Source organism: Carica papaya, chromosome 9 (genome assembly GCF_054855325.1).
Source record: "Carica papaya isolate Zhongbai chromosome 9, ASM5485532v1, whole genome shotgun sequence".
Lineage (NCBI taxonomy): Eukaryota > Viridiplantae > Streptophyta > Magnoliopsida > Brassicales > Caricaceae > Carica > Carica papaya.
Genome location: NC_142317.1, coordinates 558,232 through 571,901, shown reverse-complemented (window position 1 = coordinate 571,901; position 13,670 = coordinate 558,232). Strand labels below are relative to the sequence as shown.

The 13,670-nt window shown below is 33.0% G+C and overlaps 2 protein-coding genes across 10 annotated transcripts; one reads left to right on the top strand and one right to left on the bottom strand.

Annotated features, from left to right (window-relative positions):
• Positions 1-1,273: 1,273 nt before the first annotated feature.
• On the bottom strand, positions 1,274-8,016 carry LOC110810295 (Protein kinase superfamily protein). 3 transcript variants are annotated; one of them, XM_088211561.1, is made up of 3 exons: positions 5,075-8,016; positions 2,842-3,682; positions 1,274-2,360 (listed from the first exon to the last, which is right to left on the bottom strand). In XM_088211561.1, exon 1 carries the CDS (start codon positions 7,650-7,652, stop codon positions 5,169-5,171), a length of 2,484 nt encoding a protein of 827 aa, XP_088067687.1. In that variant the 5' UTR covers positions 7,653-8,016; the 3' UTR covers positions 1,274-2,360; positions 2,842-3,682; positions 5,075-5,168. The 3 variants fall into 3 exon arrangements, with proteins under 3 accessions (XP_088067687.1, XP_021892100.1, XP_088067688.1); XM_022036408.2 differs by lacking the exon at positions 2,842-3,682; XM_088211562.1 differs by lacking the exons at positions 1,274-2,360; positions 2,842-3,682 and adding an exon at positions 3,689-4,366.
• Positions 8,017-10,576: 2,560 nt separating this feature from the next.
• Positions 10,577-13,378, top strand: LOC110810337 (RNA-binding protein-like RNA recognition motif protein). Of its 7 annotated transcripts, none has more exons than XM_022036485.2 (6): positions 10,577-10,719; positions 10,818-10,916; positions 11,609-11,704; positions 12,529-12,602; positions 12,694-12,820; positions 12,897-13,378. In XM_022036485.2, exons 3-6 carry the CDS (start codon positions 11,702-11,704, stop codon positions 13,152-13,154), a joined length of 462 nt encoding a protein of 153 aa, XP_021892177.1. In that variant the 5' UTR covers positions 10,577-10,719; positions 10,818-10,916; positions 11,609-11,701; the 3' UTR covers positions 13,155-13,378. The 7 variants fall into 7 exon arrangements, with proteins under 7 accessions (XP_021892177.1, XP_021892176.1, XP_021892172.1 ...); XM_022036484.2 differs by having other exon boundaries at positions 10,578-10,719; positions 10,818-10,912; positions 11,603-11,704; XM_022036480.2 differs by having other exon boundaries at positions 10,578-10,719; positions 11,603-11,704.
• The last annotated feature ends 292 nt before the right edge of the window (positions 13,379-13,670 follow it).

Below are 13,670 nucleotides of genomic sequence, written 5' to 3'. Positions count from 1 at the left end.
TTACCCCTCGATTTAGACCGAAATTACGAAAATACCGAGTGTGTTTATTGGAGGGAAGGATTCTTAATAATGGTGGGCATGACGATGTGGGGCCCAGTTATCCATCTTGCTCTAATCATTTATCAACCTTTAGTCACCGACAGATGCCTTAATGAAATTACCCTTCTGCCCTCCATTATGCTTCACTTTTTATTTAAAATAGTACCAGCCTGTGACTTAAATTTTTTTTAAAAAAATATTTCTATATTTAATTTTTTTAATATTTGATTTAGATAATTAATATTTTCTTTTTCTGACGGTAACGGTTATTTTATATTTACCTTTGCATGTTAAATTATTTTTTCACAAGTTTAATATTTTTTTTCTTAAATAATAATAATTAAACAAATCATAACCGATAAAAGATTATAAAAAAATAATATATTTTATTTTGATAGAATTGATGATTTAATTTATTAATATATTATTATGATTATAAATAATATATATTATAATTTAAAATATTTACAAAAAAAGATATATATATATATATATATTTTTATGTAATATGCTGTTATTTTTATAGATTTCATAAAGAAATCTTTTTGTGTTGCACGTTTATAATTAAAAGCAACATTTTTATATGAGCTTTAGGAAAAGGAAGAATTTTTTTAAGGCAATTTTAGAAATAAATTCCAAAAAGTTCTAAAATTTATTTATAGATTAAAAAAGATATTACTAAAAAATTATAAAAAATATATTATATAATATAGAATTTTATGTGGTACATAAAATCATCATTGTTAAAGCCTCCATGTATTTGTATAAGTTAAAAATTAAACTAATTAAGATTAGGAAAAACAAAATAAAACATTACTAGAAAAACCACAAATTTAAGGTTAACTTACAAAGTATAAAGGTAATTTATTTTATTTAAATTATCAAATAAGTATTATCGACTTAAAATATATATATATATATATAGATACGCTTTCATCTTGATTTGTATTAAGTAAAATTTTGATATAATATATGATTCAACTTGAATCTACAATTTTATAAATAATAATAAAATTATTAACTCTTTAGGAAAGAAATAGTGGTAACACTGTTTAAATACGGCTTTGAGTCATATTGTCTAATATAAATATAACTACTGCTTTATCTAATTTTTCTGTTGTTGACAAGAAAAAAGAAATTAAAACAAGAAAGAACCAAACAAGCCTTAAAAGAAGTAGAAGTTCAAAACCTACTTCAAAAAGTTCCAAGGTGAGGGGCAAAGGTAGATTAAAAATGAAAACTGAAAATTTTGAAAATTTGATATTGTTTCTTTCATATATTTTTTATATATTAGATACATGGTATTTACACCCATATATACAGACTTGCTCCTAAAGAATATGATATTAAAAAATATAAATTTATATAAAAATCTAATCACAATAAATTAGGAGATAATTCTGATAATTTCCTACACTCTCCTTCAAGTTGGTCCATAAGTGTCTTGCATGCCCAACTTGTTTAAAACTTGATGGAAGATTTTACTTGATACAGCCTTGGTGAGAGTGTTGGCAAGTTGATTTTGAGATCGAATATGAGGAACTTCAATTACCCTTGCTTCCGGTTAATCTTTAATAAAATATCGGTCAATCTCCACATGTTTTGTTCGATCATGTTGAACAAGATTATGAACTGTGTCACATACGGCCTTGTTGTCGCAATATAATTTCATAGGAAATATTGGTGTAAGCTTAAGTTCTTGCAACAAATTTTTAATCCATAATAGCTCACACATATCTTTAGCCATATATCTATATTTCGCTTCCGCACTAGATCTGGCTACAACTCCTTGTTTTTTGCTTCGCCATGTAACCAGGTTTCCCCCAACAAATGTCAAGTATCCTGCAGTTGAGCGTCAATCATCAATTGAACCAGCCCAATCTACATCAATATAGGCTTCAATAGATATAGTATCTCCCTCAGTGAACATAATTCCTTTATCCAAAGAAGACTTCAAATATTACAAGATACGTATCACGACCTTCATATGTTCTTCACTTGGAGAGTGCATAAATTGACTTACAACACTAAAAGAGTATGCCAAATTAGATCTAGTATCTGAAAGATACATCAACCATCCTACCAGCCTTTGATAACATTCTTTATTCGCAAGAATCTGATCTAAAAATGTACCTAACTTGATATTTTTTGCAGCAGGTGTATCACTTGGTTTGCAAGGTAGCATGTCAACTTCATTCAGTAAATCGACTATATATTTTCGTTGTGATAGGAATATACCATGTTTAGATTATAACACTTCGATTCCCAGAAAATACTTTAATGGTCCGAGATCTTTCATTTCGAATTCACGAGAGATAAGTCTGCAAAAACATGTTCAAATCGCTTGTGTCACAACCAGATATTAGAAATAGATCTAGAACTGGTAACTGATAATGACTAAGCCAATGTGCTTAAACTAGATGTTGTGGGATCAAGATAATAGAGCTTTCATTTTCTAGTACCACACCTAATCGTCTTCCTTGTTTTGTTGTCCTTAAAAACACAATAATGAGGCCAAAAAATTACGACACAATTCAAAGAAGTTGTGATTAGAGAAACTGATATCAAATTAAAATCAAGAGAATGAACTATTAAAACAGAATCTAAATTTAGCTTATCTAGAGAAAACGAACTTTTACCAATAACTGTAGCTTCAGTTCCATTGGTTGTAAACACAATAGATTTTTCATATGGTTTTCGACTTTGACAAAGAAGTAGTATCAAAGGACATATGATCAGTTGATCTAGAATCAATAATCCATGTACAAGATCCAATAGAAGCAGGGTCGATAAAAAGCTTACCTTGTGAATCTGAGGATGTGTGGAAGGTTGTAGCATTAGGTGGAGATACTTCATCTGTAGTGATGGAAACAAATATTGTTGCTATTGAAAGCTTATTTTTACATTTTGAAGCCTTGGAAGGGTCCCACCATTCAGGATATCCAATCAAGTCTTAACATCGACTTTTAGTATGTCCCGTATCTCCACAATGAGTACAGTATATAGATGAGCTAGACTGCTTATTTCCAATATCAAAACTTCGAGATGTCATCATTGACGAAGGTGAAGCAGTACCAGTGTATAGATGGTTTGTTTCGACGAGCTAACATGGCAATAGGATCAGAAGCAGTCATGTCACCAGTCAGGAGACTTCGACGATTTGCTTCACGGCGAACATATGTATATGTGCGCTCAAGATCTAAACTTGGGTTCATGCGAAAGATTTCTCCTCGCACTTGTTCAAACTCCACGTCAAGACCATTCAAGAATATATGTATCCTCAATTTCTCAACAGATGCTTTATACATAATAATATTATCAGGATCTTTCATTTTAACTTTGTCACGATAATCAAGTTCTTGAAATATTTCAACTAGTTCACCATAATATATAAGAAGAGAACGACTTGGTTGACGAAAAGAAAAGGCACATTGATTAAGAGCAAAGATTTGAGTTTCATCCGATCCGTCATAGAATGCCTTAGTAAGAGCAGTCCAAATTTCATGCGCAGTACATAACCAGCTTTTGACTTTTGATTTTCAGCATACCATTTGGAGTAAGATGGGTCATTTGTTTCGGGCTGAGGTGAGTCACCAATGATATAATCAAGTTCCTCACGACCAGCAATGTGCATTTCCATGATCTGGGACCATATGTCATAATTGGTTTCGGTGAGGATTATATCAAATCTCATATTTTTATGTATAACAGGGGAGGATGATAAAATGGTTGATTTGGTGGTGTGTTTTGTTGATTCAGTAGCCATGGTTTGTAGGGATGATTCGGTTGGTACGGTATTGAGGGATAATTCACAGAGTTTGCAGGGACTTAGAAACCTGATCTAATACCATGAAAGTTTGGGAAATTTGATATTGTTTCTTTCATATCTTTTTGATATATTAGATCAATGGTATTTATAGTCATATGTATAGACATGTGCTTGGAGAATAGGAGATTAAAAAATAAAAACTTATACAGAAATCTAATCACAACAAAGTAGGAGATAATTCTGATAATTTAATATCAACTAATTATGAAATAATTATGACAATTTCCTACAAAAACTACTGTGTCCAGAGCAATAGAATAATCAAGTCAAGAGATAAGCAAAGAATTAGATCAGAATTGAACCAAACAAGAGCTGTTAAATGAGGCCAAAGCTTTTAATTACTACTGCATGACATGGTTAGACCTGCTTCTGTTACCATATGCAATGTGTGTGTGTGTGTGTATATATCCACATATAATATCAAGGACAAGCATTCCAAAACTTGATATAAAAGCAATTATCCAAACCCCAAAGTTGTCATGTTTTTATCACTTAAACCTGACAAAAGAAAATTCTAAGTTTTAGAACTCTCAAACCTGCATTATTGAAACTTCTGTGAAATTTAAGTATACTAGAGGGTAGAGTTTAAGATAGAAACTGCATTTGTGTATTTCCGCATGTTCTCATTAAAAAATAGTATTATGATTCATGCATAAGCATATTTGTTCCCGCTAGATAACAATGCATAAAAATATTAGAAACTAAGCTGATGATAGGCATGGTCGGATAAGGAAGGAAAAGAGAAAGGACATTTATGGTCGGTATTTGGCTTCTATATATCATGCAATGATGCAAATATTTATAAATTGTTATGGTATTGCATGAGATGACATAGTAAACAACAACCAAATCGGATTACATCAAGAAATTACAAAGTCATCCGCAGACAGTTCATTCTCATCTCAGGTACTAGAGTGCAGGATACAAGAAGATATATGCATTTTTACTAAGAAAGCTACAATGTTTGGCATTAAAATGAAGACATCCATCTAGTGCTAGATACAACAGAATTATATATATATCATGATTACATCGTTTAAGAATGGGAAAATATGTTTATTGTAATTAATTTCGCCCATTAATGTGGGCTCTGAAAATCCAGATAAATATAAAGCTATCATATATGCATGCATATTTTGGAGAACAGGTATACTCAAGAAAGACCCAAGAAAGAATATATAAATAAGGTTAAATTCAGATTGGTACCTGCAAGGTAATTTGGAAAAGACCCTTGGAGATATAAATGATCTCCAGACTATCCATGCTCATGGACTGTATGAATTGCAATATTAGCATAAACCTATCTGCCCTCATTGGTCATTAACTGAGAAAAAACTTGGCTTGTTGTTATATCTGAACTACCTTTACCATCATCTCGATCTATTCTTGAGTTGCTGCTAGATGGAACTTGCGGATCATTGCTGCTAGTTGCTGGGAGCTCAGATATGTTTACATTGTTGCTTTCGTATGCTTCAGATTCTTGGAGTTGCAATGCATGCTCCAGATTCCACAGCACATCACCCATTGATGGTCTATCAACACCATAATCAGCCAAACATTTTTCTGCTGTTTCCCCATATTTTTTCAAAGAGCTTGGCTTTATCTGACTCACAAGACGAGGATCAACAATTTGCGCAAGCATGCCTTTCTTCTGCCATTGCATTGCCCATTCTGCTAAATTCACTTGTTCCCTAGAAAGTAATGGATCAACAGCAGGTCTTGCACAAAGAACCTCAAAAAGAACAACGCCAAATGAATAAACATCTGATTTATCTGTAAGCTGCTGTCTTCGAAAGTACTCAGGATCAAGATATCCAAAACTACCTTTTACGCCAGTGCTTACATGTGTCTCATCAAGACATGGACCAGATCTTGAAAGACCAAAATCAGCAACCTTAGCCACATAATTTTCATCAAGCAAAATATTGGTGGATTTGATGTCACGATGGATGATTCCTTGTGCTGAACCAGTATGAAGATAGTGGAGACCTCTTGCAGAGCCAATGCATATTTCAAGCCTTTGCTTCCACGACAAAGGAGGATGTTTTGACCCATACAAATGGCTCTTGAGAGGCCCTTTCTCCATGTACTCATAAACCAGTATCATTTCTGACTGTTCTTCACAATACCCAACAAGTGAAACAAGATGACGGTGTCGAATCTTGGATAAAACGGTTATCTCAGTCTGGAATTCTGGAAGGCCCTGCCTAGACCCCGGTACACCTCTCTTCACAGCTACCTTTGTATTGTCTCGAAGCACCCCTTTGTAAACCATACCAAATCCACCCATACCAATTATCAAAGTCTTGTCAAAATTGCTAGTTGCCAACTGTATATCAGCAAAAGGGATTTTCAAACTGTGATATCCGTTTGGACCTGGAGAAGTATTGGCAGTCCCTTCAGACATTCTACTGTACGAACTGCCTCCATATACTCGTAAAGGTGTCCAACCCATACTTTCAGCTGGCCTTGGTGTCGGCTTCTTCTTCTTGCGTTTGCAAATGAGCAAAACTGCGAGTACAACAAGACATAATACAACAAACCCTCCAACAATTGGCCCCACAAATATCCATACATTTTCCTTTCCATGAGAAGTTTGTGAGGCTGCAAGATTCACCATCTTCATGATCTCCACCCCATTCAGAATAGCATTAACTTTCAAAGAAGTGCTAAGATCAGATGGGCCTACACTTACCCTGATAACTCCCATTTCATCTGAATCTGCCACGAAGTCTATGTAAACCGGAGATGAAAGTACATGAATGGTAAGTGTGGAGAGATCAAGATCCTTATAGGCAGAGTACTCATTGATATACACATTGAAGTACAGCTGATTAAGAGATATGCTAACAATGTCACAGAAATGCAATCGAACTAGATGTCGAGCAACACCGACACCAACAGGAAAATCCCAGGTGATATTAAACCTTGCCTGCACTGTTGAATTATCCCTGTTCATCTGCTGTGCAGTCATATAAACATTATCAGGTGCAATTTCCTTAGTTGCCCCACCACTCTGGTAATTAGGAGTATGAGTGGTGACTGCACGTTTTGCAGCAGATTTCAGAACCAAAAAATCCTCATCGGGAATCCAAGTCCTCCATAGAGTATCATTAAACGGGGTTAATTTAGAACCCCCAACATTAATCCTACGAATGGCCTCTAAAACCTGAGCTGAAAGATTCTTGTACTCTTGAGCCCCATTACCACTAACCAGTTTAGTTCCTTCATCAATTATAAAGTCCCTAGGAGCTGAAAATACTTCAATTGCGTTAACAAACACAAAACCGGAATCACGCATTGGACTAAACTTAATTTCAAGCATTTCCCCATTTAGTCTCAGTATAAATTCTTTTAGCACCATAATTTCTGTATTGAAACTGCTCAATACCGAAAATCCATTAACTAGAACGTCAAATTTCGCAGATGTTAAGTCGAATTTTTGAGCTACAAACGGCAAGAAATGGAAACGTACAAAATGAGTTCCGTTTTTCTTGATGCTGAACTTGTAGCTTAACTCACCGGTGAAAACTCGAGCTGTGTGGTACAAGGCCGGGGAATCTGGAGATGGATTTTGATCAGTAAGCGAAAGTGATCCCTCTGTCGAAAGGAAAATCGACCCAGGTTTCGTTGAATCGCCGAGAAAAACGCGGTTGAAGAGAGACGAATTGGTGCCTGATCCACAGTCGATAAGGTAGATATCTGCGGGAGTAAAAGACGTCGAGAAATTAAGAGAGAAAAGAAAGAACGAGAGAAACAAAAGGGTACTGGACTTGATCTCCATGGAAGGAGGTCTCTGGAGCTAAGGAAACAGTGGAGTTTTAAGACGAAGAAGAAGACGTAGCGGCATTAGTTGCAGAGAGATTGGGGGTGTAGTGAACAGAGTCTGGGTTGTTGACTTGTTTTCAACCATGACAGGACTCTGGAAAGAATTTGAAGAATTTCTCCCTCTGCTCTGAGCATTCACATTCAAACAAACAAACTAGCTGGTTTCGAACTTTTCGACAAGTGGATGAGAGTGGATTTGGATCAGACTCTCTGCTTTTCTTTCCACAGTATCATCCAAGCCGAAAATGGTAGATTACGACACGTTCTTCTTGATGGCATTGATCTTCCATGGAAATCAAAGACGAATTTTTCGAAGTTAAAAAATCTTTTAGGCGGGTTTACTACTTCTTTTGGTTAATTATTAATTACAGAACAATTTATATTATAATTTTTTTTCACGAACCTAATTATATTTTTAACTTGAATTCTTATAATATTTACTAAATTATATAATTTTTTAAATAAAATTTCATCATATATAATTTTGTAATTTTTTATTAAAAAATATTAATCATTTAATTAATAAATAATTTATAACAATTTTATAAAATTTTAACTTTTTATTAAAAAATAATTTAAAATATACTTAGTTCTAACTTACCTAATTTTTTCAATTTCTCTTTTAAAAAAATTTTCTTTACTTTAAATAAAGAGAGAGCGTGAGAGCGCGACATAATTACAAATACTCATTATAATTACTTTTAATATAATTCGAAAGATCAAACTTTTTCCACTCATATATTAAATTATTTATCAATTTTTGCATTATCACCCCCAAATAATCAAACTCTATCTTACGTAAAGTTGTCAATAGTACGATTAACTTCTGAATTTGAAATAATTATTTATATATCCGGTATTAGTCGCAATTCATAAGAATATTCTGTAACCTTAATAAAAGAGAAAAGAATTAATGATTTATCGAATGTATATTACATTGTTCAAAGAACCCTAAATGCTGTCGAAGTAAATGATTGTCAATAAGGACGAAGTGGAAGAATAGAGGAGATTCTCGAACGAGGAAAAAGACCCAATGATTTTAAAAGAATTGAACGAGGAGCCGTATGAGAGGTGAAAATCTCACGTGCTATTTGTGTTTTATGTTGTGATGATTAATTTTAAAACTTTTTCACAAAATATCACATGTTTGAAAATATTTTTGTAATTAACTGAATAAAATATAAATTATTTTTAGTACCAGAATCAAAATCTACTTTTAATAAATTCAATATCTTAAAAAATAATTTTAAAGTTTTATATTTAAAAATTTCATAAATTATTTTTATTAAATACGCAAATTTTAATTTTTTTTATAGAAAATAATAATATTTTTTACACCTATTTATATAAACTATTAAGTAATATTGATGGGTCTTGAATTTTGATGATATTTATCTATATTTTGAGGGATAATTTATATAAAATTTTTTTATATTTATCTTGAAAAATATTTGATGTACATTTTAAAGAATTTTTATTTGTAAAAAACTCTACTACTATCTCTATAAATAAATTCGCTAACATATTGTTAATGTACTTTAAGATTACATAGCGAAATTATTTATTATCAGTTTTATCTCTAAATATAAGTATATTACAAAATTACGTTTGTACGTGTGTGTATTTTTTTTTTTTAATTTTTACTTTGATATGATTGTAATTACTTTAAGAATTAAATTTTTTTAATAAATAAATTTTAACTAAAAATAATTTTAATTCATAATTATTTTAAACATTTAAACTTATAACTCCACTAATTATTTTGTGATAGAGTTGAAAACTTTAATAAGATTTGTCATCATGATTCAACCGTAAGTAATATTTTTATGACACCATCTAAATCCACTTTGACAAAATGATATAAATAATTTATTATATAAACAAGTTTAAAGTTCATTATATTAAATTATATCATAAATGTAAGTACGGGAGATATATATAATTTAAGTGGATACCATTTTCAATCAATCTCGCACGACAAAAGTGGAAGGCATTCAAGAACACCAAATGAGGGGAACAGCTTGTCACAATTATTAAAGCCCGTCGGTAGGCCTTTAATGCCCTCTCTAGTTGAGTAAATTACACACACCAAACTACTTTAATATTTTATTATTTTTAATTAACGTTTGAAATTGTAATTTTCAAATATAACATAAAAAATTTAGTATTATACCAATAATATTATTTGTAATATATATATATATATATATAATTTCTCTTGTAAATTCATTTGAAAAGTTAATAAATTCCAACCCATGTCACCCACATAATCCATCGCCAACTTTGTGAGATGATACATGGTTGCTCTCATCTTTTGGACCATACACACATATTATTACGTGCATAGATATAAATATAAGCATAGTTTTATCTTTGGGCACCAATTCAAATAGTAATTTCTTTTTCTTTGGGCATTTTCTTTGTCTTGAATCTTGATGAGGCTAGGTGGGTGGATTCAAGAACTTGTTGGTCCACCCCACGAGAATATTTATTTGATATAGTGTGTACATGCATATATATATATATATGTATAGATATGTTAGATTATATCATCATGATGGTGGTGGGCCAATTTTGTTGAAATTTTTAGGTGGGTTGGTGGTAAATTGGTGGTGGCGGTAGTGGTGGTGGTGAATAAAAGCAATACTAAGAGTTTATAACGTAATATGTAAAAAAAATATTTTTTGGATATTATTTTTCTTACAATTCTAATTTAATTAATGTCATAAATTTAAAATATATTCTTAAATATTCCAATTGTCAATAATAAAATGAATTCTCTGAGTCACGAGCCGGGTTCAAATCGAGCGCGGTTTAATTGAACCGGATCGGGCTAAATAATGGACGTACGGTTGGTTCGGTTCGGTTTGCTTTACTAAATTTCAGACGGTATGCGAGGTATGGCCTGGTAAAAAAAGCGTGCTGGGCCGAGCGGCTCAAAACTGTAATTCTGCGAGCAGGTCGGAGTAGAATAATAATATCAAAGCTTTTACGGGGATGGAGAATGGAAGCCGAGATTAGAGGTAAGAGAAGATCAGAGAGGTTACTTAACTTTCTGTTTATCTCTTACTTTCTCTCCCAGGTTACGAGCCCTAGAGTGTTGTGTCGTTGTTCTTCTTAGTTTCAGATTTTGAGACTCATGAATAGTTCAATCTTTTGGCCATCTTCGATTTGTAGTCTCTCTCGCTGACGTGACTCGTTGATCTCCTCAAAATCGTAGGTATTGTTCCTTCTCTCTCTCTCTATATATATATATATTGGATTACTTATATCTGCTGAGAACAACTTGTTTACTTACTCCATAATCAGAAATTCGGTGAGCTACATTACTTATGGCAATTGTTTAGTTGTTCAACTTCCGGTTCCAACTTGCATTGATGTGCACAGTTGAGGAAGATGTGGAGAAGGAGCTTGTGTTAGGAAGTTTAGGTATCGTTGTTTTGCGGGTGACTTGTGTGATTTATGGATGAAGCCATTTGAGCTTAATTTGGTTTTTCATTTCATTTCGTGGATTAAGGGTTTATGCTCTTTCAGTCCATAACTTTCTATGTCAGAAACTGAGAGGACGTGGTTTTAGATGGGCACCTACTTGCCTTTGCTTGTTAGTTTTCAGGTGATTTCAGGTTTAAAAGACATACTGGTTTGGTTTTTGGGATTTAACAATTGGGTTTTGGTATAAATCAAAGAGGTTTGGAGATGGCAATTAGTATAGGGTTGGTCATGATATGGCAATATTTAATATGTATCCAAGCTGCTGCTAAGTTTTTACTTTAACTTCTGGTATTTGTGATGCAATAGTGCTTGGAATCAGAAGATTTCTTGTGTAGTAGTTGAAAACTAAACTATGGATGTTGCTCTGGTATAATAGTTGATGGAAGAAAGTCCTGACTGTTGTTCATTTTTTAGATGCAGGTTGATGCAAGCTGTGAATTGTGATATTTTAAATCCTGAACCTTTTACAAGCTTGTGAGCTGGATCTCTGTACCAAATTGCCTTCGCAGTTACATGGTAAACTTTATGTATTCTTTTAGCATACTTATGGGAAAAGAATTATTTGCTTTCTCTGGGTTTTTTTTAATTATTTGGAAATTGAAAAAATTAGGTTGTCACATGCCCCAATTTTAGCATCTGTTTACCTTGTGTACTAACTGCTGATAGCTCTTGTTTGTTCTTGATTCCTGTTGCTGCAAGTAATTAAAATGAACTAATCTGATTTATGGAAAACTTTGTACAATGTCTTGATTGTAAAAGTGTTACTTGCCTCCTGTCAAGTGATTGAATTTATCAAAATCATAATGCTAAAGATAGTTCGTAATTTCTTTTTTTTGGCAATTTAACGTCTCTTACATATTCAATTCGTTGTACTTGTTGCTATTAGCTGAGTGTATACTATTTACACGTTGCCAGATGTTCAAATTGTTGTCCTATGTTTTACCGGGCTTGGAAACTTAATAGAAAACGATTTAAATGGATTGCCAAAAGATGATGATAGTATATATGTATTATAGGTGTATATTTATAGTTGTTAGAATATTAATGTATATTAGTTAATGTTTGCCCATAGTGTCCTTTTCCATTGTCTTTTCCGTTGTAGTTAGTCTATTAGTAGGGTTAGTATTTCCTGCGTGGCTTGGAATTCCCTCTTCATTTTTCTTTTGTTTTTGTTTTTTTAGTCACAGGTCACTAGATAAATACTCATGTACAATTTCTTCATAAAGGATCATTATAGTTTAACAGCGATATTGTAGTTTATTCTGTCATCAATAACCTGTGTTTCTCTAATGTGATGGATGATGGCATGTAGACTTCTAAATGTATGAAACTGGCTGCAGGATCCTAATAGTTTCCTTGATGAAAAATATGAGAGCAGACTTTATGTTGGGAATCTCGATCTAAGGGTGACTGAGTAAGGATGCTGTTCTAACTTCTTGTGAAAATTCTTGTTGTTCAGCTTAGTATTTTGCTAAAAGTTTATCTTCCTTCTTTTCCTTCCCAAGAGCTGCCTTGATAAAGATGTTCTCTCCATATGGGAAAATTGTGTCAGAAGACTTCTTGTGGCATACCCGGGGGCCAAAACGCGGAGAGCCCCGTGGCTTTGCTTTTATTCAATATAGCACCAAAGAGGTAAGTTGTTTGCTTCTTCTTCATCTTCTCATTAGTTAAGCAATTCCTGATTTCCACCATTAAAGTGAGTACGCAGGAAGCTAAATTGGCCAAAGAGAAGATGCATGGGAGATTAGCGTGTGGCCGCCCTTTAGTTGTTCGTATAGCTAGTGAGAAGTACTTGGAACAAGCAGCACAAGATCCTTCAAAAGCAACGACAGGAGACACGAACAAAACCAGCCTTGTCGGCAGTTCATCGGGGCAAATGAGCCGAAGTGCTAAAATAGCTGCAATCAAAAGCAAACTGAAGTCCTTGGAGGAAGAAAGTGGCAGCGCCAAAAAGCAAAAGCATTGACAGCAGTGCGATCAATCATCCAACAGAAGATAACCATATCAAAAAAATCATTCGAGAGTCTTGACCGGATCAAGAAACAGTCACGATTACCGTACTAGTCCTGGATCAAGCAATGTGTATCCTTAGAATGTTGTTCGAGATTAACTAAACGTATCATCTGGTTCAGATTGATTTTCTCGGCCTTCAACCGATGACAATTTATAGGAAATCCCTTTTCCTCTGCTTGATTGGTACCATTGAATCCTGATTTTCTTTCTGAACCTACTTGTTGCAGAAATGATGGGTCATGATCAAAGAGCAAAGAATGAATTTTTCCAAAATACATTATACGAGGCGCTTGATGTTTTCTTGAATTTGTGCATTTACAGATTTTTTCTAGGATTTTATTTTTAAATTGGTTATTTTATATAAAATGTTAATTTTTTAAAAGGTATTTGCACGTGTTTTTAGATTTTTAAATTATAAATTATAAATTTTTTTAATAAAATTAAATTAAAAAATAATGGGATAAAAATT